The 27,814-nt window shown below is 41.4% G+C and overlaps 1 protein-coding gene and 1 long non-coding RNA gene across 8 annotated transcripts in view; one reads left to right on the plus strand and one right to left on the minus strand.

The window, feature by feature from the left end:
* NDUFAF6 (NADH:ubiquinone oxidoreductase complex assembly factor 6) lies at positions 1-19,295 on the minus strand. 7 transcript variants are annotated; one of them, XM_055706542.1, is made up of 9 exons: positions 18,978-19,295; positions 16,111-16,214; positions 15,096-15,218; positions 10,770-10,826; positions 9,131-9,233; positions 6,260-6,393; positions 4,420-4,521; positions 660-716; positions 1-150 (listed from the first exon to the last, which is right to left on the minus strand). In XM_055706542.1, the coding sequence occupies exons 2-9, from the start codon at positions 16,129-16,131 to the stop codon at positions 22-24; spliced, it is 726 nt and encodes a 241-aa protein (XP_055562517.1). In that variant the 5' UTR covers positions 16,132-16,214; positions 18,978-19,295; the 3' UTR covers positions 1-21. The 7 variants fall into 7 exon arrangements, with proteins under 7 accessions (XP_055562517.1, XP_055562519.1, XP_055562514.1 ...); XM_055706544.1 differs by having other exon boundaries at positions 16,115-16,214; positions 18,978-19,153; XM_055706539.1 differs by lacking the exon at positions 18,978-19,295 and adding an exon at positions 18,745-18,971 and having other exon boundaries at positions 16,115-16,214.
* LOC106631551 (uncharacterized) overlaps positions 18,841-27,814 on the plus strand; it is a 13,128-nt gene continuing 4,154 nt past the window's right edge. The window contains exons 1-2 of the long non-coding RNA XR_008731638.1: positions 18,841-18,979; positions 23,639-27,551. This is a non-coding gene — a long non-coding RNA (uncharacterized LOC106631551). The remainder of the gene's footprint in view (positions 18,980-23,638; positions 27,552-27,814) is intronic.

The following is a 27,814-nucleotide window of genomic DNA, read 5'->3' on the forward strand; positions in this document are numbered from 1 at the left end:
CCATATTAAAAAAACCAAACTTTAATATGTTTTTTTCCAAGATCTAATATATAAATGCAATGGTAATAATGTACTCCTCTTTTGTAAGCTTGGATGAAATATATTGAAGTCCACTTTTCGCATATTACATAAATAATCATCTAAAGCAACCTAGAAAATAAGAAAAAAAGCTTAATCCATATGGTGCACACAAATAACTGGGTATTAAGTTTAAAAAGCAACCGATGAAATTGATTGAGGAACTGCCAAAAGGCTTCACAATTAGCCTGTTTTATTAAGTGGTAGTGTAACTGTCACATTCAAAGGATATAAAAAAGGCAGGCTTTGTGAAGAGAAGCATTATCTCTTACTAGACCAAACAGCAAATTACAAAAATAATTTGTGACAAGATTTTGGGCCCTTGCATCAGAACAATGGTCTGTGAATATACCATTGAGTGAAACAATGTAGTTAAAGAAGGATTAGAAGTGTTGATCAAAAATATGAGGTTCCAGAGTCAGGCACACATTATGATTTTCACAAGTTTTAAGTATTACATCCTCCCAAAATAGACACTTGAAGCGTTAGTTAACCATGCTTCATCTGATACTCTAGTCTTCACAAGCATATTAGCACAGAAGTGAGTCCACCACTTAAAGAGTGTATGATATTACACCCACCGTACAGAAAAAAGCAGGATATGCCTTCACAGGAACTTTCTTACTGAAAGATCTAGCCTGGAAGTAAATGGGGTGAGGTGGGAGGGGAAAAAAAAAACACCAATAAAAACCAAACATACTTATTAGGAGAATTTAACATTTCAGATTAAATATCAAGTACTATATATAATGGTTAGAGGCAACAGACTGCATTACAAGCTTCATCCCTTTTTATTCTGACATCCTGAAACTGTAATTTTTCATTACGTGCATGCCAGCACCATCCCTCACTGTATACAAAAGTAATTGCACAGAAAGTATATAATAATGGGAGAGTCCTACTAAAATTCTTGCACAGTTTGACAGCCTTATGGTTTAGATATAATAAGCCAATGTAAATTAGCATCCCTTGTTCCAACAAAGTTCCAAGTTACATCTGATTTAATAAATATGGTCTAGCCCTTTCCCCCCGCCCCCCACCAAATAACTCTCTACATCCCAAGAGACAGAAATGATGGAAGACCAGAAATGCCTTTTTCTGAGTACATATTTTTGGTCCAGTGTTGCCATCAGTCCCAGAAGTCCAGTTATGCTCCATTTACATTTATGGGACTTTGAAAGGATCGCAGTGCCTGAGGTCCTCAGTATCTACATAAAAACAGTCTTAAAACATGGCTGAATCAAATCTACAGTTTAAACCCATGTACAACTCGGGTATATCTAACAGAGCTGAATCAAATCTTGCTGTAATGCTTATTTATAAATACAGAATCCCTCCCTGTTTTCCTTTCCTTGCAGTTTAAAACAAACAAACCATTAATACTGATGAGAATACACATTTCTGTTAATTTTCCATGGGTCTTTCCAGACAATTGAGAAAATTAGGCTGTTTAAAAGGGAAAAATACTGAATCTTTTCAGAAGGCAAATTATTTTAAAACTTTGAGATATAATAAAGTGTGTGTGTGTGTGTATACATCTCTCTCTAAAAAACACAAAATGCTCTTCCCTGATCTAATGTTCTGCCTTATTAGTTGTGGGATGAGAAAAGAATAAAATCTTGCTTGACCTGCTTAACCCAGAATGGGTTGCTTGTCATTCGAAAACCATGCTATCTTCCTTGGTAAACTGAGTCCATAATGATCTAGCATAATTGAGATAAATGCAAAAAGCCAAAAGGAGACTCTTAAATAAGAAGAACAGGGGAAGGGGTGTTTAATAGGGGTACACATATGTAAATGTATTGGCAGGCTTTCAAAGGGATCACGGTGGGACTGACAGAGAACTTTTATTATATGCTTTTATTCTAAGAAAATACACAATTCCTAAAGAAAACTGCAATCTTCATTACCTTATTTTGCCCTCTGCTGGTCATCAGTCGCAGTATCAGGAAGAGCTGACCACACTACAGAAACTTTTTTCCCCAAGATCAAGTGCCACATCGCTACAATACGCTTCATATAGCATCGCTGAGACTTAATTTAGCACTTCAGAATTATGTTTCTTCTGACTGTGAAATGAGGGTGGTAACTGTTACCCTCATCCTCCAAAATATGTGGTTTATGTAACAAACGCTGAGATTGTTGAAACCACTCTGCAGGTTTAAACTTTACCCGACCCTGTAATTCCAACTAAGACAGAGGGTGAAGTGGCTGGAAAGACCCTCAGGCAAAACAAGATTGTGATTTTATACCAGAGAACAGATGCATTTAAAGGCACCAGCCCATTACATTCACCTAAATGTCTTGAAACACCCGCAAATGTTGCCAGCAAGACTGGTTTATCCATTAGGGGAGAAAGTATCTTCATCCTTGCATTAACAAAGACCATCTGATTATCAAGGAGGCTAATACCCTGTTATTACTGCCAGCTGTTGCCAGTTCAAGTGGTCTGAACACTTTAGAGATACTGCACTGTCAATTATTCTTCGCTGATGATGATGGAGGCTGGAAGCAGGTATTCAGAGAGAATTTTTTATTTTAATTAAGAAGATATAACCCACAATTTAGGAAAAAGAAAAAAAAAAAGGAGGGACACACCCCAACATCAACATTCAATTGAATAAAATGTTAATGCTGCCCTAATCTGTTTTCCCTGTGTTTCTACTTTCTATATAGTCTCCAACTACACGATCACATTGCGTATTTCCCATAGGACCCTCCCAGTGCATAACATGGGCTCTGCTCTAGGAATGGAGTGGGAAGAAAGCAGGAGTAAGGATCTGCCTGTTCTCTTCAGAAGCTGGTTGGCATGTTGGGAGCCAGGGGACCATTGCACTAAGAATTACCAAATTATCTGAAAGGCTCTGCAGAAGTGAATTCTCTCCATTTCTGTCCCAAAATTTGCATGCAATACCAAGAACTAAATTCTAAACATCTGGACAATAAATACATGTTGCTTGTTTTCCATGCCTCCCATCCCTGATGTGAGGCATTTCAGGCCAGACACTTGGCATTTTTGTAAGCCACAATTGCAATGAAAGTCAGTGGGTTTTATACACTGTGCATTATAGGTTGAGGGGTGGGGAATAAAAAAAGAAAAATCAAAATATTTCAGCTTGAACAAAGACAGTGGGCAGTTCTGATGTTGCATTTTGTCTTCTCTGCTTCTAAATGGAATAAAGTTTTCTTGGGCATGTGACAACAAAAACGGAGACATCAGGTGAAGAAACAACATGAACAGGAATGCATTAAATGCCAATTATAAAGAGTCTGTATTAAAAATAAAGCCCAAGGCTACATATTATTAAAAAAAAACCCCAAAATATTAATCAACTAACCACTGACTGAACAAGCTAGGGATGCCTCATTTTACCTTCAGAAAAATGAAGGGCTCTCCTATCGCTACTGCATAAAGTACTGTGATCACAGGTAACACTGTAATTGAGGATTGTATTAATGGTGTAAATGCAGAGATAAATCTGGCACTTCACTTCAAAGTGGTATCTTTTCAGACTACCTTGACTGGAAGTATTGGGTGCAATGTTCAAAGTATATGTTTACATGTACTTGTAGACTTAAGACACACTCTACAGTGCTGCTTGCAAGTTTTGTTTTCCAGACAAAGGCAGACACAGCATTACTGATGAAACATTCTTTTGCTTTTGTATTATGTACCAACAAACAATTCAGAGTGTAGCTAAAATAGGAGCATAGAAGAAAAACAAGAGGACTCTGAGGTTCTCTAGGATTCATCATCCGCTGTTCCAAGCAAATAAAGTCTTTCCCTAATTCATTTGGTTGTGAGCCAGAAAAGAAATGTAACAGTAAGTACCTTTCCCAACATAGCTTTAAGCATGTACGGTCATGTTAAGGAATGAATCCCCCCTCCCACATACACTAACCAGCAGTTAAAGGCAACATGCTCTGCTTTCCTGGCAGCCATTCCCCTGACTGTGAAATACCATATGCAGAAGTGCTTTCTATGGTGCTGATCCCATGCTGGCATATAGCTGCATTTATAAAAATCTGCTTGAAGTTTCTCTGCCAGTAGTAAGGCATTTAGGCAGTATTTATCTATATGCACTTGGGCCCGGCTGTGAGTAAACTACACACAGGTAAATATAATATTCCTACAGAAGTAGTTGTAATATTTAAAGGGTTTGTGTGGCTGGGTTGTTGTTTTGGTTTTTTTTTTTATTTAAACACTGGAAGTAATTAACAGTAAAATGCCTGAAAATAAGTATGCAGCTGTAAGTCTTCTAACAACACTTGCGCACAATGCTTTGTGAAGATTAGCATCAATTACATTTATTTAAATAAATAAAAGGGAAGGAATCTCACGTGTTCTAGATGAATATGGGCTTGGCTGGCAATGTCATAAATTACATCTCTCACATTTTTCTCTTGCTTGCCTCTTATGAAATCCTCTTGTGAAACTCCATGCTAGACAGGAAAGAAAATTAAAAAAAAAACCAAAAACCTCAATAAATATCAAGCTACCCTTTTAGCTTCTCAGAAACCTGTCCCAGCCACCAAACTAATGACATAAGACTGAAACAGCCTAAATGTTTTCCCACTGCCCCCTCCCTATTAAATTCCCCCCCCCCCCCCCCTTTTTTTTTGTGTTGATCACTTGGAAAAAAAATCAAGAGAACAAAGAGGACAGTTGGTACAGACTCTCTGCATGAATTCTTTCCCTAAAGACTTTGTGGTCAGTCAGATAACCAAGTCAGATTTTAAAGGTTTGGGAATTTAGATCAGTTTAGATGCCCCATTTTTAAAACCATAACCCAAGAACCAATATTTTTTCAGTTTTCTTAAAAAAACCCAAACCAAAAATCCCAGCAAAACTAAAAAAACACAAACAAAACAAAAAAAACTCAAACCACCCCACTCCCAAAATCCAAAACAAACTGAAAAAGCAAAACCACCCCCACTGCCCCAAAACCCAACCCCAAACTTAATTCTTTGACTATAGTGACCAATGTAAGACAGAATATGGTATATTCAGAATTGCACCAGTTGCCCATTCTTCTCAACAACACTCAAACGTGTGGAAGCTGTATAAAGGTAGGCAGGTAGGCTTCACAGGAGGCAGAGACTCCAGCAGCACTCTGTGATACTTGCCAGCAGCTGAAATGCCTGCAAGATGCTCAGTTTGCACAGAAGGGATGCAAGCTGTTTTTACAGTTTCACTGTAAAACACCTTCAGTGGCAAGGAATGACTGTGAATTTTCATGCTGTGTTTGAAAAGCTAAAATCTTGGAAGGCCTCCTATACCATCCAGTCCCAGAAGGGCTGAAAGCAGGGTGCAGCTCCTTTCTGCATTCTTACAGCCTTGACCTATATTAGGTCTATGGTTTTTGCAACTAACTACTAAACTTCAACTCAAAACTTCCAATTGTATTACAACAACATTCAAAAAATACTAACACAACTGCCTTAAGTATCACCACAATATATTACATAGATTTTGGGTAAGTATAAAACGAACAGCATTAATATTTAAAAATAAAGACTGGAGATGAAGGAATAACAGCTGAGATGCCTACAGTTCTAGCCAGAGATCTTTAACCAAAAAATTTGAGCTTTAATCCCGTTTTACCCAAAATTGCAATGTCTGCTAAATTCCAATGCAAATTACATGTACAATTAAATTGGAGGACTATACTATCTCCTACAGCAATGTATAGAATGTATGCTTATAGCTATCAAACATGTAACAAAAAAACCCAACCAAACCAACCCCAAAAAACCCAAAATCACCAGCACATTTATGAAATGTAGTAATGGGAAACACAAGAACTTTGTTCAGAAGTAAAACCTCTCACAGCATTTCCTTTACGGGGAGAGGAAAAGAAAAAAGAAAACAAACCCAAAAACCAGAACCCAGGCACTATTCCATATGTGTAATCCTACACATTAATGGAAAAATTCCTGAAAGCTAAAATACTACTACATTTAATAAAATTAAAAAAAAAAAAATCAGAAACCCTAGAGTTTCATAAAGGTCACTCCTTTCACCTCCCAGAAGACACAAAACCATGACTGGCATATCACTAGGCCACAGCACGAAGAGTTAAAATAAAGAAAAAAGGGTTCTGTTTCTAGCCTAATAAATTCTGAGAGACACAGTTAGAAACACTGTACTGTTCAATTCCAGACAACTTGCTTCTCTTACCAACATACAAATGTCCATGGGAAGAAAGACCTTTTGTCTTCTACTGTGATACGGAGTTGCTCTTAAACAGGTAACTATGCCTTGCGCTTTCCCAATGTGACTGGCTGCATGGTCAGCATGGATATCCCTCACACCTAAAATTGCAGAAATAATAAGTTTAGAAATACACTGTCAGGCCTTTTGAGGGGGTACAGTCTTCCCTGACGCGTACCACAGTCATATTTAAGGAAAGCTAAGTGCATCGGTCCATGATAGAACTGTCTATATCCATAAACTGCCTTGAGGTCTCATCTCAGAGGTGCAAAGCAGCAGGCAAGGTCATCGATTTCCACACTGAAGAGCAAAATACCTCTCAGCTTGTTGCAGTTTCGGCAAAGTGAACACTTAGCAGAGCAGTACCTATTCAGATACATCAGTACACAAACTCATTTTCATTGCCATGTCCTCTCCCAGGATAACAGTATTCCAAGAACTGTTTTTTCCTGCTAGAAAAGTCATACAACCGTGAGATTCCTGACAAGCACTAATGCTTACAGCATGGTTTCATGATTAGCTGCAGCTGATTCAGCTGTGTACTGAGGCCAAAGAGAATGGTCCTATGCTTCCCCCCAGAACCTGTACTTCTGCCACCTCCCTTGTGCTGTCACAGGCCATGCGGTAGTACCATAGTGAACTGAATCAGATCACCAAAGCAATGGAAAACTAACTTTGGTTACTGCATGGTCACATAACTGTGGGAAGGGAAAGAAGAGGGAGGCGAGTGGGGCAGAGCAGCACCACTGCTCTTCATGGCAAGAACATACAGAGCTGGCTTAGACTGATCATAAAGCCGTAATGTTTTCGTAGGACTGATCTAGGATAGAATGAAAACTTAAAGGAAAACTGAAATTAAAATTCACAACAGCTCGAACAGAAGCAGCATTCTGTGAAGACCGATGAGCCTACTGACACCTGAGAAAGGACACTGGGCGTACCAGTTTTGCTGCCCAAGCCTGCCTGAGCCTTGCACAGGTCTCAGAAGCCTTTGCAAAACAGTGGCTATCAGTAGACTACATGGACTTATTTTGGCAATGGCAGCAGAAAGCAGAGCATGGCTTGGAAGAATCAATGGATATAACATCGATACTGACTGGGCAGCTCAAGCTTTACATATAACTAGGAATTAAAAAAAAAAAAACAAAACAAAACCACGACAAAAAAAAAACCAACACCTCAAAGTCTAAGAGTTAGCAATGACTCATGCTCAACCTTGGAATATATCCCAAAAGTGAGGTTCTGAAAGGGTTTAACAAAATTATTGAGTAGTACCAGACTCCTCACTACTTTGGCAATGAATCAGAGAGCACATTGTTAGTATTTTTAAATGACAGAAGCTGGGAGGAAGTACCAGGACTTTGCACAACAAGATTACCAGTCAAAGTGAGCTTGACAAAAGAAGAAACCCAAAAATCAGTAAGAATAAAGCAGCACTGCTACTGGAAGAGAGACACACAAACTGAACATAGATCAGAAATAAAGAAGCTAAAAACCACAAGAAATTTAGCAAGTATGACCTGTAATGAAACCAGGTCCACCTAGTCTAGAAAAGACTGCTGACGGGAAACACCAAGAAAAGGTCTGTGTTCAATTAATTTCTCCCATCTGTGAAAAAAACCACAGAAGTTAACTGTTTAATATGCAGTGAAGGAGACTTTTGCTTAGATATTTTGTTACACTAGTGTATTTAAGAGAGGTTAAACATGACAATAGGGCACCTAGAAAATCTGCAGCCCCCATAACAGATTTTCAAGAACAGGATCATCTGACTTGTACTAGGAGTGACCCAAGAATGACTGAACTTGTTCAGGATTGAGGACATTTCTCAGAATGGAAAATGTTGTTATTTTTCATACTCCTACATTTCTTCAATGAGAAGTTCAGAAAGACACTTGCACCATTTCACTGATTTCCCACTGAGGAAGCGAACATCAGATGTTAAGAAATAGGTTCCTCATTTCTTCCAAAGAATAATGTACTTTCTGTATCTCTCTTTTTACTTCTCTCTCTTCTTTTTAAATTTTTAAACTCAGCATCAGCCTTCCATCAGACTACTCTGATAAGGAAGAAGAAAATACTGCTACTACAATACTAAATACTACAAAATAGTAATTCTCACCCTTCTTTTACTCCTGAACTCATACAGGGCATACTTCCATAATGCAACAAGACACCTTAAAGAAAGTTAACCTTTTCTTCACCGCAAATGGAACAGTTATTTCCCAATCTGTGACTCTTGTGTTAAACCTGACACAGACTAGCTCTTAACTGCAAGGATCATATCATCTTTGTCACATTTTTTCTAGCTATTCAATTATTGATAATTAACCCACTTTTACGAAGAGGAGAGGATTCAGACCCAAATTTACACCACCACCAAGCGAAGTTTAGAGGTTGGGAAGTCAGCTTTTCCAAGATAAGCAGTCTACATCACTGCAATATAGAACAACATCTGCAGAATAACTACAGCACTTTGTGTTCTGTCAAGTGGGACAATCAGAAAATATGGAGAAGAGCTAGCTGAATTCACCACACTCTGCAACAGGAGCAAGAAGAGACAAAACAAAGCAACAAAGAACAGAGCAGTAGGAAACCACACTTCAGTGAGCTTTTCACTGAGCAGCTTCTAAGGAAAGTATGTAGTTCTAGGACAGGTGCAGTAAGATTCCAGATTTATCACTGAGCATTCAAAAGGTATCTGAAGTATTACCCAAGACAGCTTCTCTTGAAATTAAACTCCAGTGGAAAAAAAGAGTAGGCTTTTTGAAACATCAGTAAATATTCTGTCTGCACTAATGAGTCATCAAGAAAATCTAAACAGGGGAAAACTCCTACCCAGCATTTCCAAGGTGAGGTACAAGAGGGCACTTTGAGTGTTCTCAGCATATGCTTCAAGCTCCTGGATATTACGGTACGCCCTATCATCCAAATTCTTCTCCTGTAATATGAACACAGAACTTCAGTAAAATGTAAACACAATGATATTTGTACAAGTTTATTACTACAATCATGTCAGCCTAATTCACTATTAGAAGAAAAAAGGACAAAATTAAGAGACAGTATAAACTCGGTCACTAAAACGTACAGCAAGTCTAACATAACCAAACAGCTACATGCAACTGCAGCCAAGTCTGGTTACTGGAGCAAATGTAACTTTTTGCAACAATAAAAAATCAGAATTCTTAATTAAAAAAGATACAGCCTAAACAAAACGCATATGGTATTCTTACACTACGAGGTTGCCAATTTTAATCCTTAAGCACAGAGAAACTTAGATAAACAGGTATACACTTGTTGAAATATGCACAAAAATCAATCCACCAAATACACACGAGTTCCAAAGTCATATGCAAATACACACAAAAATATAACATCCTCCATCGCTCTTCCTGTCCTAGTGGCTTTTGTGGTTAAAACATACCAGTCTTAAAATTTAAAAACTCTGCAGTCTTTCACAGCAATGAGACCCCACAAGTAACTGACCAATTTTCTCAAGGTATAACTTCATGAGACACTAACTTTAGCAGCTAAAGTCACTTAAGAAATTCCTGCCCTCAGCTATTCAGTCTTGCCCTTGTGTCACAGTTGGTAGCAGCATCACTGTATCAGTGAAATTCTTCCTCTTGTTTTTTCCCAGAAAAAGGATAGATACTTTAAAATTCATGTGATTTAAATACTCCATTTCACAGTGCTGCTTAGAAAAAACTCCACATCCATGATAAGGAGAAGCAGAAAAATGTGGAAGAAAGGTTCAGACAGGTCATTTAATTTTTGAGATTTTATATCAATGACTCATCACAAGAAAAGGCTATTTAGGGGCAAAATTGACATGGTAAGAAAAGAGGTGTGGAGAAATAAGATGATGCCAATGATGTAGATCTGTGCAACTTTTTGCAATATGCAAGTTGGCCTTTCTCCTGGGGCAGGATTGGAATGGCACAAAGAGAGAACATGTACGGACTTTCCTTCTTGCACAATCTTCATTTCCATTTCTATTAAAATGTAGTTTTCCAGAATTCTTAGCATATGGAGACCTTTCTACATAACCCCACATGATGGAACTTCCCTCACTTACACACAGAAAAGTATCTAAATGTAACTCCCAATGGATTACCTCTAGGAGCAACCACTTCAAATCAGGAATACAGACCAGCAACAGAAAACATGAGCACAGATACACGGGTCGTCAAAACAGGGAACAAGAAAGATGTGGACTCAAAAACTACATCTATTTTAAAGCAAAAATAAACAAAGGATTCTATTAGCCATTTTAGACAGAAAGTTCAGAACCTATGAAGAGGGGCATCAAGGAATTAAAAGGAAATGTAGCAGTACCATCCTTAAGGAGAAATACTACTGCCCAGAAAAGATTAATTACTTAAGCTTTTGTTTTACACACAAACACCTAAAAATAAGGGGAAAACCCCCAAATATGACTAAAACCAGAATCAGACTTTGATTGGTAAATACTTACTCTTTCATCAATGATCTTCATAAACCACATTTTAGTCAATTTATGCCTCTTGACAGCCTGAAGATTATCAGATAAAACATCCATGTTAATGTATGCATTCTGAAGGCTGAAAAATATTTTAGATAATCCTTTCCTCCCAAGGATTGTATTCACTGGGTTAAATCAAAGTGGCATGTCAGTGGAAAATGAGAATCGTCTTCAAATACAAAAAAATTTAACTAGCATTTGTGACAAGTTGTTGCACACAAAAAAATGAGATCTGGGACATCAAGACAGTTAACTAAAAGCATTCATTTAAAAATATTTTTGAAAGTAATTTATTCTTTCATGGAGTCATATATTCCCACAAAATATTCGCAGATTACTATGTTCGCTTTCCAAAGAGGACAGTCAAGCAATAAAAAGACTTCCCCTATAAATGTTCAGAAAATGTCAGTACAACATACAAATAGGTACTGTAAAGACAGCATCCTAACAAAGAAATGTAATTAATATTATGGTTTTGTTCAAAAACGTATCCCACAGCATCTCATGTTCATGCACTCCCCTTTTGGTTCTTAACTTGTATTTGACTTTTGTATTTGACTTCCTTCCTGTACCCCTTCCTATCAACTTACCTTCCATCCCCTTACTTACACATGCTGAATTTTGCAGACCACTTTGTCAGAAAGGCTACAATCACACATATAAACAAAACCTATGGAACAGATTTCTCACAATCTTAGCCTTTATAGCTCACTTTCAACTTCTTCTTTATATCCATTGTATTTATAAATATTTTTTCTAAGGTCTGACAAAACTAGATCTTCTTGTTGATTCAACAAAATCTGCTTGAGGTAGTACTTGGTATGTGAAAAGGCAAATTTAAAGCTACAACTACTAACGTCAGGTTTACTTCTCACTTATTCATCTTGAGTATCACTTTGTAAATGAAATCCTTGAAAGAGTTTGATGCTTTAAGACTTGACCTGTGACTGAGTTATGCTAAATAATCCACTTTGTACGTTACACCCATTTTAAGCTACCTTCATTCAAACGCACAGGTCCTCATTTTTCAGCTTTTGAAAACTGACTTCTTCCACAGAAATCAACGGAGAATTAGGCCTCACTTTTTGTATGTTCAAAATGGACAGATAAGTAAGAACAACTATCACACAGCTGCTGTGTAAGTTTATACGAAAGTCACTAAGAGTTGAGCTATTAATAATTCTAGAAATACTATTAAAAGCTATTTCTATATCTTACTACTGCATAAAACTCTTGGAATCCAAATGTGAGTGTTCTGGGATATACAAAACTTCGGAAACATGCTTAGCATGATAAATTAGTATTTATTCTAGAAAAACAAAACTGTCCTCATACAAACTCAACAGCAAGAAAAGAGTATATGTAAAATATGCTGTACAAAAGAGACAGCAATTCTGTTAACAGTTCTGCAATACTTGTGAGTTCAGGTGTCTTTCCAAACCCTTCTAAGAATTGCAATGACATTCTTGAACATTTGTGAAGCTGTGCTCTTCGAACAAGTCATTCTTGGGCTATTTGCTGAAATGTAGAAATAAAATCACATCTTGAGTGCAAAGGTCACCAGGTCAAGTCAGACTGTTAGTTCGCTCCAGCACATGGCAGTGTTCCGAGCTATCAGAGCTCCTAGAAATACTTTCAGAATTATTCTTCAAATCCTACGTCACAACCAGTTCTGTTTGGATTGTCTTTTATTGGTCTTCCTTTACAGAAATCACGTGAGGTGAAATCTTACCCACAGAGACAGACCAATTCTTGCTTCCACTTCAAAATCAATTTTCTGATTTGTGAGAAAGGAGTATAACTGGCAGCCTTAGCTATTGGAAAGGTTTGCAACTGATCTCAGTATCTGAATGGTTTACATCTGAATGTTGTACTGGTTTTGACTGGGACAGTGAAGATTCTTCACAGCAGCTTGTATGGGGCTACGTTCTGGATTTGTGCTGAAAACAGTGTTGATAACACACTGATGTTTTAGTTACTGCTGAGCAGGGCTTACACAGCATCAAGGCCTTTTCTTCTGCTCATACTGCCCTGCCAGCAAGTAGGTTGGAGGCACACAAGGCGTTGGGAGGGGACACAGCTGGGACAGCTGACCCCTGCTGACCACAGGGCTACTCCACATCATGGGATGTCATGCTCAGCAATAAAACTAGGGGGGAAGTTGGTGCTGGGAGGGGGCTCTGCTCGGAGACTGGTTGGACATTGATACACACACACGCAGCCCGAAATTAAAAGTGGTCTAAAGAATATATACAATCACATCCAAAACTAACTTGTACCTAAATTGCTCAACCCGACAACTGAATGAGAATCTTTCGGAAACAAAAATAAGTTAAGCTACACTAAAGCAAGTTCCTCCTTGGACAGGAGACAAAAGCATTTTGGGAGAAAAGGGTCTTGTTCCTGGCAAGTTTACAATATCAGCATATTCTAAGTCAATATGCAAGACAGAAAGAAAGAAGGAAATAAGGGGCAAAGGCACAGTCAGATTGACATGCAAAATGACCAGTTCTGCATTTTAATGCCTACCTTGAAGTACCACCCTGGGTGCATCTTCAACTCCCATAATCCCATAGAGGCTCACAACATTTGCCAGTCTTCATTCTAACTGTATGAACATTTCTTTGTGGCTACAGCACACGCTTTATCTGAGCTGGAGACACCTGTGAATAGCTCTGGTCCTCCTAGAAGTGACTGTAACAGCTGTTTTTCTTTTATTTTACTTCTTGGCTTTACCTATGTTTTCTCTTAGTTAAACAAAGTATACCTTGTTTAAATCTGAACTTTAATCTAAACATGAGTGTTGATAGACAGGAACAAATGTTCACTTATGCTTTATTTCACATTTGAAGGAGGAAGAGTCAAGGAGAGGCCACAGTTTCAGCACTGCCAAAAAGCATTTATAGAGGATTTGGAAAGGACTAATTTTTGTGGTGTCAAAGGTGCAGCGGAGTAGATATGAAGCCAAAATGGCAACAAGTGAAATGCTTTAATCCCACAGGAACTGCACTGGCCTAACCCAGCATTACAATGAGTGTCCTGCTCTTCCTGGGATTTTAAAAGGAACAATGCAGATGAATACTTAGGTGAAGACTCCACACTTCACTGCCTGTTTTTTAGAAGGTCCACAAACCTAACTACCTATGGGATTCATGTTAATTGAATTCAGCTATTGATATCTAGACAGACTGCAGCTTTTCATGTCCAGGAGCTCAGAGAAATTTAGTTTAAGTTCTGATCTTATAAAGGCCTTATGGTAGCTGCTCTTTTGGAAGGTTCTGATTTGCTGTGGCCCACGGCCCTAAGATGACAAGTTAGCAATGAATGGAATTTCCATCCCTGATTAAAAATTCAGCTCAATGTGACCCTGACAACATGATCCAATTATGATGTTAGACCTTCTTTCAGTGGCAAGTTGGACTAGATGACAACCAGAGATCCCTCCCAACTAAATTATTCCATGGTTCTAGATCAGTATCAAGGGGAAATCCATTTACACTGTCTTCAGACTTTCAACCATACTTTGAACATACCAGTGACAGTCCTAACTAGAAACAAAAAATTTTGGAAGAAAGCTTCTGTTTCTTTGGCCATGAACAGCAGAGGAACAGATTTGTAGGTGTACTTTATGTGTGATGTTCTAGTGCCTGTAGAACTCGGGCATCTTGTTAAAAATAAACTGTTAGGTTCACAAGTACATTCCCTGTTACTCAATGCACTGTTAAGTTCACCAAGTACATCCCCTGTTACTCATGGCACACAACGGGATCTGTGGAAAATATACCTAAATAGACGTCATCAAGCAACTCCTGATGCAAGGAGAAGACTGTATCAAGATTCTCCCTGTAACCCAGTAACTGCATACAGAGGTCTCGGACTTTTCCTCATGCCCTATTTACTAGTTCAACACCTGTGCTTAGCCTCCTGTCTTTTTGTACAGCTTAAATCTATTCAGGCAGGATGAGCACTGGCTCAAGATAGTATACTTATGCACTTCACTTGCTATCAACTTACAGCTTACCACAGTTTACTCAGTCCTTCACCTAAACAGAAGAGAAAAAAGCAGACTGTTTGCAGAAGTCTGACCCTCCTGGTAGGTCCTGCCCACTATCCTCCTTCTCCAACTTTGCCCTTTGGTTGTAGGTAACTTACAACATCACACAAACACAGTTTACATTACCTGTTTTATATAAAATAACGCTATTAACTATGCAACACAGCACACACAAAACAAGGACATTATTTCCCACAGTAATATTTTAGTTAAGTGAATTTTAGGACAATAAAGGTATATTTTACCCTCCACAGTTCTGTAGCAACGGGCTGATGTGGTGGGTTATCACAGTATATGTCTTCCACAGCCTCCCTCCAGAACTGCATTCGCATGAAACCTGTAGTCTTCTGAGTTATGGAGTCTTTAATCTGGAAAGGATACATCTGGAGTGAAATTCACAGTTCCTTTAAGGCATTTGGCCTGTCTACACTGAAAAGACAGACACAGGACACAGGCAAACTCAGCAGGGGAAGTGCTCAGTTCTGAATTTATGTTTATTGCTCATAAAGCATATGAGCACTATGAGAGTTTAAAAAAAAATATCTTCACCCATGAAGGTTAAAACCTGGGCAACCCTAACCTTAGCTTTCTTCCCAGAAGTATAAGAAGAGGTAAAAGCAGTGAGGAAGCGTCACAGATTGACAGAAGCGCCGCTCACAGAAGCTGATGAGGGGTTTTACTTGGTCAGCACATTTCCTGGATTGTTCCTTTCTGGCAAGTGTTACCAACTTTCTTGGTTGCACTGGCAGTTTCTGGCCATGTAGCAAAGGGGGGAGACTGCAGCCACTCCACTTCCACAACTGTCTAATTAGCTTCCCTCCCAGCAGCGTTTCCATCACCTAGCTTCTGCCAACAAAGACCTGGGACTGATTATATCATCCAAGTTTTCGACAAACCTTCTACAGATATGGCTTGGCAACCCATTCAGTCCCTGCATTTGAAGCCAGACATAGATGCAGTCACACAGCAGTATCAAAGACCACAGCCTGTTTGTTATAATTTATTTTTAAAATGCATGACAAAGAGGAAAGTCAGAAAAACTATACACATAAACAAAATAAATTGGGGGAGGCTGGCTACTTTCCAAGGGCCATTCAAAATCAGAGGTTTGTATTGCACTATTTATATTATAGTACACTACATTATAGTACAGAAAGTTAATCTTGGCAAAACACCCCCTACTAGTGTAATTTAGAATTTGTAATCTTTGTAATTTAGTGTTATTTTACATTTCCAGAGTTCACAAACATATTTTAATACCTGCCTGAGCCAGTTCCACATTGAAAGCTCTCAAAGCAAAAGCAGAGGTTCGAGATTCTGCAGGCAACAGCAGAGAACACAGAAACCCTTCATAGTCACGCTTCCTATAAAAGAATGAAAAAATACATTTATTATTTACAGCTCTATATAAACCGGGTGTGCTATTGCTTAGCACTGAGCTCCAAAAATAGTAGCAAGAAGTTATAGTTCAAAACTCTGGCTATGCAAAATCAGCAGCTTTTAAGCTTATTTTAAAATAAGACAAACTCCAAGACAGAGAGGATGCTGTCTGAACTCTCAGCGCATCTCTCAAATCCGTATCTCAAGATATTTGGCTAAAAGCATGGAACTAGGCTGTGGCAGAACTGCAAACAGAATCCAGATTGTCCAACTTCCAGACTTCTGTTCCAAACATGAAACCACATTTCTTTAAAAGACTGTGATTTGGAGCTTGGCAAAAGAGCACTTGCTTAACCAGTAAGTTTTTGTTTATTGGCAACTATATTCAAAGCATAAAAACTCTGGGTCTCGGCAGTTTCGCTGCAGGTAACTTGTGGCCGATCTAGAGTGATATGCCTTTGTTTGGCCACTTGGGTGTGCCATTAAATTAAAAACAATCAGTGCACAGAATTGTAAATTGCAAAATCATACATAATGGCAGCTAATAAAAACACTTGGTCACCTCTGAAAAGCTAAATTGCTTGTTTTGAAATAACGTTTTTGTGTACTTTCTGATAAGACTATAACCTGATCCTTCATTAGAACAAGACCAATAACCCCAAGTTTCACCTCAAAAGTGGAGAAGCAGGTGTCAAGGAAAACATATTTTCTCATTTTCATGAAGTCTGCTGTTCTTACATGTGCTCATGTTTCTTTTGAATGTGAGCTTAAAATAGCAAACCCAAACTAAAACCAAGGGTTATCAGGGTTGCTACTTCAAGCATCAAACAATCAGGAAGTGAGACTAACAGAGGATCTTACCCCTACAATACACAGCAGCTGATAACTAGCAAATCCTTAAGAGTTTTCGCAACAGTTGTGAAACTTGTTTCAGGGCTTGATGCAAATTTAAAAGCACCAACCAAAAAAAAAAAAAAAATTTATGAATTTCAGAAGGCTTTGAAGGTCACCTTCATATTAAAGAACAGGTGCACAAAACCTCCCTCAATTAAGACACTCTGAAAAGTATTATCAGCTCAAAACCTAGTATTTTTTTCAAGGGTGACTAGTAATACCTAGTACTGCCCACCCTGGGCAGAGCTCCAAGGTTCACAGCCACATTTTCCTAGTTCCAGTTTCGCAGTTTGCCTGAGTTGTTTATGCAACACAGAACCACCTCTATGTTACACAAAGTACAGGTCAGCACAACAAGAGAAGTTTCTCTTCCATCTAGTAATGGTGGTGGCATATTGCAATGTTTTTTTCCTCAATTATTCTAAGCTTAAAAATTAAGTGTAGCAAAAAAAATACTATTTTTTTTCCATTAGTTTTCCTACTTGAAATGTTACTGCTGACCATGCACACCTTTGTATCTTTTACAAGCATCAGTTTGGAGATGATCCCGTTCCACTCTTTCTATACATGCTTGGAAGTACTCTCCCTGCTTTTGTCAACCATCTGTCTAGGACAGCTGTATCCAAAGAAAAGTTACTTAAGTCTCTACAAGGAGACTTTTTTTTTTTTTTTTTTTACTCTGTAACTCTGAACTCCCGTGGACTGGAAGGCAGCTAAGGGGCCCTGCACATCGACTACAGTCCAGAAGCCAAGCAAGAAATGCCACCTGGCCTGGGAGCCTCTGAGCTGCGCTCCAGCTCCTCTTGTGGCGTTCTGGATTTGACCAAAACCGGGTGGTTTTGGAGACAGGGACTTCCTCGCCCTCTGGGTTCAGGTCAGTGAAGCTCGGTGAGCCCTCTGTCCAGCTGCCACATTCCCTCTGCTTTTGCTCATTTTTCCAGGGAGTACTTCAGAAGCTCGGCCATCTCCCGGCAGACAAGTAGACCTGAAAACATCCGTTATTTTGAAACGCCCACTTCGGTGATCCTTCTCTCCAAAAAGGCGAAATGATGAAATGGAAACGTTCGATATTTCAGAGAAACTGCTACGAAAGAAGCGGGGGGGAGGGCGGAGACTGCCATCGGGCTACACCGTATGGGGCGAGAGGTGATGGCCTCGAGTTGTGCCAGGGGAGGTTTAGCCTGGGCATCGGCGAAAGATGTCTCCACGGAAAGGGCTGTCCAGCCCGGGCACAGGCTGCCCCGGGCGGTGGTGGAGCCACCATGCCTAGAGGTGTTTACAAGACCGGCAGATGTGGCGTTTCGCGGTGGGCTCGGCAGTGCTGCGCTAACGGCCGGGCTCGGCCACTCTAAAGGTCCTTCCCAACCCCAACGGCTCTACGCGGCTGCAGTATCTGCCCGTTTTGCGCTGCCCCCCGCCCCGAGGCGGCGAGGCGCACCCCACCCGCCGGCCCGGGCCCCCGGCTGCCGCGGGGGGAAACCCGGCCGCCTTTCCCGGGAAACTCCGCAGCTGCTCGGCCAGGAGGGAAGCGCCCGCAGGCCTCCCTCTGCCGGGCTGGCCGCCCTCCTCCGCGGGGAGCGGCACCCACGCGTCCGCAGGCCTCCGCGGCGGGGCACTCACCGCACCAGCTCGGCGCAGTACTGCACCTCTCCTCCGGGCGCCGAGCGGCTCCAGCGCGCCGCCGCCCGCCCGCCGCCGAGCCCCGGCCGCCCGCCCGCCGCCCCTGCCAGGCGGTAGCAAGGCCCGCGCCTCAGCCCGGCCCGCGCCATGGCGGCCGCCATGCTGCCCGCCCCGGCCGCCGTTACCCAGCGCCGCCGGGCCAGCGCCGGGTCAGCGTCTAACGGAGACGGTACCGGTAGGTGGCACCCGAGGATGCGCGGTGCCGGCCCGGGGGTTGTGGGAGCGCTACGGCCTTTTGTTGTCCTGCAAATGGCGCGCGCCCGGCCGGCCGTGCCTCAGCTTGCCCCGCTTCCCGAGGCGGGCGCTGGTGGCGGCCGTGCGAGGTGAATTCCGCCGCTCCCGGGGAAACCAGGCGCTTAGGTATCTTCACCGGGTGCCCCAAAAACCTGAGGAAGCTGAATTGTCAAAATCTAGCTATGGCACAGGGGACGTACGGGAGTGGCCGTGGGACTGGGAAGAAGCCTCAGGGCCTGTTCGCTCTGTGAGGGACGGGGGGGAGCAGGGCAGTGCTGCCTGGCCAGCGAGGCAGACCACAGGGTTAGTCCTCCGTAAAATGGGGTGTTCCAGTTTTGCAGCAGAGGCCCTACTTCTCCGCTTGGCTGGGTGAAGGGTCTTCTGATACTGTACAGGGTTATTTAGAGACAGAAGGGCCCTGTTATTCCTGTAGTCATGGCCAGAGTAGCCACTCTCCCTCCAAGTTTAGCCTGTATGGGAAAAGCCAGCAAATACATAAAAGTGCCACCACGCTTGAGAGCAGCTTCATCTTAACGCTGCACCAGCCCAACCTATTAGTAACTAATAGAAGCAACAGCAGTCTGGTTTTTCTTTCTATCCCCAGCCTTGCCATCCTCTTCCCTGGTGCTAGCTTTGATCTCCATTTTATAGTACAGTAAGTCGATTCAGGGAGTTAAACCAGCAGAAAACTATCCACTGCTTGCTTTTGGTTTTGCTGAGTTCATTTGCCACCAGTTTGGTGCCTTGAATCAGCTCCCTGCATGGTCAGCGGAGCACCAGCACCAGCACAGGGTGTTAGCAGGGCAAGGGGCTGGGGGCTGGAGAGAGGGTAGGATTTCCTATGCATATGTTGATAAGCTTAGCTGTAAAGTGAAGCCACACAGTAAATATGGGGAGAGTTTTGAGTGGGCAGCGATGTTCAAGTGACAAGGCATCTGTCTGGAAATGAGAGCAAGCCTTTATTTTGTGCCACAGAGACGACAAGGAGAGGGAGGTTAGGGATCTTGCTTAAGCATTATTTATTTTATTGATTAGTGGCTTTTATGGGTTTACCCTGAGCCTTTCTTCTTCCCTTTTCCTCGTCTCTAAAGTTCTTTTTGTCTTGAAACTCCGGATCTTGTTCTAAACTCTTGCTATGCCCTGAGCAGGATTTATTGTTTGTCAGGGCACCCAAAGGAGGTCATTTAGCTTTGGGTGGAGGCTGAAACTGCTGTTGTTTAAGTTTTCAGAGAGAACCCCTAGATAAACCAATCCAGCTCTTTCAGCTGCTGCCAGTTCCTGGCAGAAGGGTTACATAAACACACTCTAAACCTCAAGGGTATTATAAATAAATCTTATAAAATATTAACTTTTGTTAATCTCTGAATGAACCAAAATGGTGCTAAACTGATTTAAACACTTAGTACAAAAGAATAAACCAGGTGTCATGTAAGAAACAATAATCCTGACCTCTTTCTCAGTGTGCTGACATTTGTTTCCTATTGTTCTGTACCTTTACTGGTTCGTTAAATTACAGGGTTTTTTTTCTTTAAACAAATGTTTCATGTGTTGTGTATAGTTATTGAAAAAATTCTTTAAATCTGTATAGATTCTAGTAAATTGGCCTTTTGTGCTGCCGGCGCAGTGGGAGTCATGATTTGGCTTAATGTTTTAGTGAGTTTTTAACACTGCATATGAAAAGTTAAGCATAGTAAGGAGTGTCTAAAAATTTTTTTTCATGATTTTGTTGTGTTAAAGAGCACATTTCATCACCTTTTCCAATATTTCTCTCAGAAGCTGAAAGATGATTGTCTGTCTCTCTTATGAGTACTTCTTAGTGAAGTATTTTGTCCTGCTGACTCATCAGATAAAACTTTGAAATCCTTGGACAGCAATGCTAGTGGCAGCAACGGCTGGTTTAGATAGAAGTAATTCAGTTATTTCTCTAACCTGGAATTTCTGAATAAAGACAAGTTTTGTGTCAGGAAATACTGATCAGTTACAGCCAACCCTTGATAAAAGAACAGCCGGATATTATTTGTCAACGTATAATGAGAAAAAGGAGCCCTCAGCTGTTCCATGATGGCCAAACAGAGGCTGACCTTTAGGAGGTCTACATATATTCACGTGCCTATACCAAAAAAGTCTTCATGGAGAGGAGAATGGGGGACAGAGAGAGACCTGCCTCAGAATATCTAGTGACCAGAGGCTGAGGTCTTCACTGGGCTATGGGAGGCTGGCACCCATGATCCGTCATCTGTAGTGACAACAGCAGAAATCAGAACAGTGATCTGACAGGTCTGTTCTCTATGCTCACATGGGCAAGGATGTATTCTCCCAGTCTCTGATTTTCCTCTTCTGAATAATCCTGGATTCATTCCAGTATCAGAGTTAAGGAAAAATCAGTGTGTTGTAACAATAGTGTTTCCTGTCCAGTTCCATGCCTCAATCAACAGGCACATGCAGCTATTTTTACCTGGACTCCTAAAAATATTCAACTAAAAATCTTTGTTTAAAGGAGTAGACTAAGAAAACATGTTTAACTGCAGTCGTTTCAGTCCTGGCCACAGAATAATACATTAATGCATGTGGGAACAAGCACTGGGCCACTTTAAAACATAGGTTTTCCATTTTCCATGGTTTAAACACCCAAGTCTTTAATTACAAGGTAGACAGAAAGTTCCCAAAGGATGTTGCAGTGGAGGGGTTTTGTATCTGTTGCTGCTGCATGTGTTTATTTTTTGTAGGTTTGTCTGTAAATAAATTGCTGGTAAACTTTCATTTATTTCTTGTTACTGTTGTGCTCTTTCACTCCCCAGTTCCAAACACATATAAAGTTTGTAGAAGGAGCTATGCTAACAGCAGTGGGAAATAAAGGTCTCAGTGATTTATGGAGGGTGAGGACCACTGCATGCTTCCTTGGCTGTGTGGTGCTGGACTGAGTTGGAGTAACTGTCCTTCAGAGTGAAAGGAAACAGCATTTTTTCCTTATCCACCGCCTCCTCTGCCAGCTGTGAGCATACTCCACTGCACTCAGTAGGTATTGCTGCTCATCTGATATTCTCAATCCTCCTGTGGTTTTACCTAAGATTCAGTTTTATTCCCATGAAATGGATGGATCTATCAACAACACACTTTATGTACACCGTCAAGGAACGGCCAGATACTACCAACTTTCAGTTACTCCTGATTCAGACTGCAGAATTGTGAGTGAAATAGTGGTATTCAGGTCATGCAGCTTTTGTCGCGTGACACCTTTTGATACCTATCTTTTGTTAGGATAGTCTCTTATCTCTTTTTAGCCACTGGATTAAAATAGAACTTCTAGAGAGTAGAATAAGGACATGTCTTCAGAATATGGACATAGCTTCAGCACTCGCATCATGCTTATTAACCTTGATCTCTCTGGTTGTGAGTTACTGACCCTTTCTGACCAGGAACATCTCCACAGCTGTGCCACATTATTTGAACATACAAACAGGCAGAAGCAGAACTTGGGGCCACATTTTCAAGGGCTTAGCACTTCCTAAGTGCCCGGCTTCCACTCTGAGATCAAAAAAAGACCTTCAGAATTAAGAAGCCTTTGCTATTAATCTAACAATTTCCTTTGAAAATCCTGCTCTCTGTGGGGACAATGCACTCCCTTCAGAATTTTGTCTCTAGTTTTTCAAGAGCCATCCTAAAACCTCCATACTGTCATGAGAAGAGATGACTTACCTGGCTACTCTTGCACAGAAGCACAGGCCCACGCAAACACAGTTCGGTTCCATGTTGTTGCCTGGGGTGACACACATACAATATCAGATGCAAATACAGCAAGTATTTGAATGGAATTCACAAAGCGTATGCTTTTAAGATAAAATAAAGCCAAGTCCTGCTGCTGCTGCTGCTTTGGATGCAAATGTATTTGTAATGAACTCTTGTTTTTGTATGTATCCCTTATCTTGCACCTGCTATCATCTGTGTTGTAAAAAGCTTAGGGGTAAGCCTGCCAAGTGATACGCCCCATCTGTGCTACCTGGATAAACAATGTTAGCAAGAAACATGCAAACTGAAAAGCCACAAGTTCTTGACAGACAGGAACCAGCACTTTTTCTCTGGCTAGCAAGGACAAGGTCTCTGTGTTCTTTCAACCAGTTGCCAACCTTTTCTTATTTAAAATTCTTGTGAAGTTATTGGGAGGGAGATGAGAAAGAGAGGAAGCTGGGGGTGTGCAAACTCATTTTTGGTGTGCAGGTGAAGTCAACTGCAAATATAACAAGGATTTCAATGGAATCCACTAAGTGAATTTATTTTTTACCAGAGCCAAAATAGAGCTAAATGTTGTCTGCTGTGCCTGAAGGCAGGTGTATTTGTTGTGAACACTGCTCTTGTTTATCTTTTTGCTTGGACCCCTGCAAAACAGACTAGCACTCCAAGCGAGGGAAGGTGAATTAATGGGAAACTGCATCACTAGGACTTGTCCCTGACAAGTCTAGAAAGAAGTGACAGCAGATATAGCAAGGTGAGAGAGCCCTCAGGCATTTCAACAAAGAGGCAACAGTAGGAGAGAACAACTTATTCCAGAACCTTATCATGTTCTACTGAGATCTCTACATTTTCCTATGTTTTCTTTTTTTAGGAACTTACAGCTGGGAGCATTACTGAGTAATTAAAGCACAAGGGTGGCAGCTTGGCTTCTGAAGTCCTGTCATTGAGCTCCTGTGACAACACATGTACTGTCTGCAATGGTCACATCTGAGAGCAGCTGACACTTCGTGGTCCCTGGGCCAAGTCATTTTAACTGACTTGCATCTAATCACAGTTCAAGACCTTTTGGGTGCACAAGACACATCACTACTGGGTATTGGCAGAGACACAGGGTGGTATGAGACCTGTTCCACCGAGGAAACATCCACAGGCCTGTTTCCAGTTTTGCTACCTGAGACAGAGGGGATGAGACCAGCAGCAGTCCCTGTGGCTGGGTATGGACCACTCCCTCTTCTGCCATTCATCCTCTGCCCTGCGCTCCCTGAGCAGGCATGCTGGTGCTTGCTGCTTTTGTGTGTTAGAGTGAGGTAAAGGGTAGAACTTGGTATTGTGAGTGCCCTGTCCTAGACACTGAGCTGTAAGGGAGTTCACCCAATGCCATTTCACCAAAACTAGAGACAGAAGTAGGACCCACATTAGTTTTGCTGCCTGCCACATGGGGTCTGTATCGGCAAGAACTAGGAAGGATACTGCACCCTGATCTGCCCCAGCCTTGTCAGTAAAAGAGGATAATTCATAAACTGGTTACCTTGGCAGAGTTCAAGATGACGGCGCCTTTTGGCACTTGGATACATTCCACCAGACACAAGGCAGGAACTTCTGCTGTCTTCTGCTGTTTAAAACACTGGTGGCCTGAGGGGATCCCTCATCATTATGGTCAATTCAGCCTGACCCCTAACCTGTCCAGGAACTTTAACCAGGCTTCAAACTTTTGCAGGGTTGAGTGTGCTGCCAGGCATCTGAGCAAAACATTACAGATTGCTGGCAGTGCTACAGCATCCCAGGCACCCTTGCAGCCTCCAAGGCTCTTGTAACAGCTCATAAAAGGGCTCAGAGAAAATTTTCTGTGCAGAACAGGCACTCCGGGGGTGTTGCAGGTCAGGCAGCGTGCCCGTCACAGGGGATGAGACAATGCTTTGGGAAGTTCACCTGTAACAAATGGCTGACAGCAACATGTCCAAAACTTATAGAACTACAAGGACACCAACACGGATTCATTCCAACTTGACTTTTGCTCTCTGCCTCCCAGTGGCAGCCTCCTTCCCTGCTCATGGTATGAAACTAGCCTCTTCTCCTCTGTCCTTCCTTCATCCCAGCTTCTCATGGCCTGTGCCAGGCAGTCCCAGTGAAAGCAGGCCGTGCAGTCAGCTGCTTAGCAAGAGAGTGCCCCAAACCCTGAAAGCTTCTTTTTGAAAAAAGTTTCTTTTTGAAACCCATTGTGCAGGGGTGCAGGGCTGCCAAGCCCACTGAAGTATCCTTAAATGATCTGACAGTTTTATACAGCGCAGACCATAGGGAACAATTGTAGGGACAGGACTGAAGAATACAGAGTAGAGACACCCACACAGACTCCTGAGACACTGTTCAATTTATACTCATTTAAAAATGATTGTTGAGAAGATACAGGGTTTCCTAGGATTGGTCCCTGAGGTGAGTAAGGGATGCTGATATACAAGAGATGCTCTTGACAGCCAGCTCTGCCAAGATGATAGCACCTAGAGCCATGCACAGAAACAGGATCTTGGGTGTCTAAGTATCTTTTTCCTGACAAAATATTGGGCACTTACAGGTCCTCAGATCAGCAAGCAGGGCCTGCATGCCCAAACTGCTTTCTGCTGCATCTTTAGGCAGCCATATCCCCTCGGAAACTCAGCATGGTTCCTCAGAGGTCACACAGAGTGCTTCTGCCCTGTCACATCGGTCTGCCCCATCTCACATCGGGATCCTACTCTTCCAGCTGTCCACATAAGCATTCATGTTTGCACTTTTTCTCCTTACATACCAAAAGGAAGCCCAGGCATGGGGTAGAGAATAGCTCTAGCTGGCTCTGCTTTGAGCACAGGGGGTGGACCAGACAATCTCCAGAGGCACCTCCCAGACTGACAGAATCCACTGATGCTGTCATTCTGTAACTGAAAAATATAAATGGTAGTACCAGTCCTCACTGGATCAACAGAAAGCACTTGAGTATCCTTGGGAAGAGTATGTACAAAGTAGTAGGAAATTGAAAGTACTGAAGAAACGTGCAGAGTAAACAAGGAAGCTTGACATTTCGGTTCTGGACACCAAACTCAAGTAACTTCTCAAGTGCTTCAGGGAAGTGTATAGTTAGTAAAATATCCATGTAGTCAGGCAATAATGCCAGATTTATTTTCAAGGGTGTTTTTTTCCACGAGAGGAATCTGCAAAGCAGAGCCATCACAGGTAGGGAAACTTCACATTGTTCAGCAGTTATCATCCTTGTTGGTTTACAGATGACGTTCTTACTCCTAGAAGAGAATCCCTCCCAGCTCTGTTTGGCCAAAGTGATTTGTCAGATCCTGGGGGTCTAGGAGAGGGGACACACTTGGGCAGGAACTGGGAGGATCTTCTGTAGAGGATTTCAGGTCACAAACATGCATAGGAATTTTGATACTGAATCTGCGGTGGTAGGTAGAAACATTCTCCCCCAGACTGATAAGTGGCCCTTATCAGTCAAACAACCAGCAAAGTACAGAAGTTGCTGGAAAAATTAGATGCCTAGTTGCTGCCCTCCTTTTCACTTCCCCACATTTTTCTGGTGGTGTGGGATCTCAAAGCATTTCTAAAACACCTTTTAAAAACCATTTTCAAATCCACAAACAGTCCAGAGTTCAGTTCTGAGCATTATAAATGGTTGTGCTAATTAAATGCAGCTAAAATAGTGAAAAGAGTTGCAGAGCAGACGAGATCAATGACAAAACACCCTTAGAGAGCACAGAAGGGGAAAAAGTGCTGATGCAGAAAGGTGATTTATGACAACTCTGTGGTTGCTGAAACAGAAGAATTATTGAGAACCTTGAGGAGAAAGGAGCTTTAGGTTGGAAGATTGACGACTAAAAACCATGGAGAAGTAATCCTTTCTGCATCAGTACAGCAAAGCTTCAGTTCTGGGAGGCAGGTCAATGTAGGTCAGTGCTTGCACTGGAAATGCTAAGCTGGGGAACCTCTCTAGTTGCTTCCTTCCCCCCCATTGCCTCCTCCCCACCCCCTCTTTGACAAAGGGAAGCCAGTGCATTTCGGTGTTGCAATTTCACATACTGAGCATTCAGCTCCACGGTCTAACTCTGAACCAAAGACTCCAGCACTAGGCAGCTTGGTGTGAGATAAAATAGGTTGCTCTGAGTACAGTGATCCTTATTTTACCATAGAGTTAGCAAGTTATTAGATGTGGCTAGCACCGAGGTTTGGCGTCCATGTGTGTAGGGGTCCTTTTCTCATCTTTTGCCCTGTATAAGCCACTATCGTCTTTTAACATGAAAACATTTCAAGATTGGTCTGGTACGCATAGACAACTGTGAGTTACTTTGTGGCCCTCCAGTAACTGCGTTAAAAATGAAGCAAGGATAAACTTTTCTTCGAAGTGCCATTTTTACACTTTCCTATAATCTGAAAACATTATGTGAAAATGCTTTCTCACTGTATTCTACACAATAAGCACTATTCCAACCTGATCTGTAATTCCATTGCAACACAGGATGAGAATTTGAAACTTTTAGATTTCTTTTGGATGAGTGGATTTACATATTTGAACAACGATACTGTGACATTTAGACAGTTACATTATTTGATGGCTATCACAGGCTGCAATTACGCCTAGTTGTCTCACTTTAAAGATACAATTTTCTTTGTTTCAGGAGGTTTCAGCCAGCAATTAACTGCAATTGGATGGCATTTCAATAGCCAGTCTCTAGCAAACTCCTATGATGAGTCACAACATTGGCAGATCATGGCACATGTGGTGGTGTAATGTCATGTAACAGCAAGTGAGTGTCTTCTGTTAATATTTTAACGACAACCATCTCAAGTAGACCACATTTTCAGAAAGTGTTTGTTATTCACATGTAACGATCTGGGTTGCCAAAACACCCTTGGAGGATAGAGCTAATAAAATAAGTAGCTAGTTAGTAAAAACTCCTTCATTTAATTTTATTGTGTGGAAAGTAGTATGTTTTTCTCGCATGAGAAAGGCCCTGCTGCTGTCTGGAAAGTTTACATATGGCCCTGCAGCTTTCAAATTGCTCCAGTC

Source organism: Falco cherrug, chromosome 3, assembly GCF_023634085.1.
Source record: "Falco cherrug isolate bFalChe1 chromosome 3, bFalChe1.pri, whole genome shotgun sequence".
NCBI lineage: Eukaryota > Metazoa > Chordata > Aves > Falconiformes > Falconidae > Falco > Falco cherrug.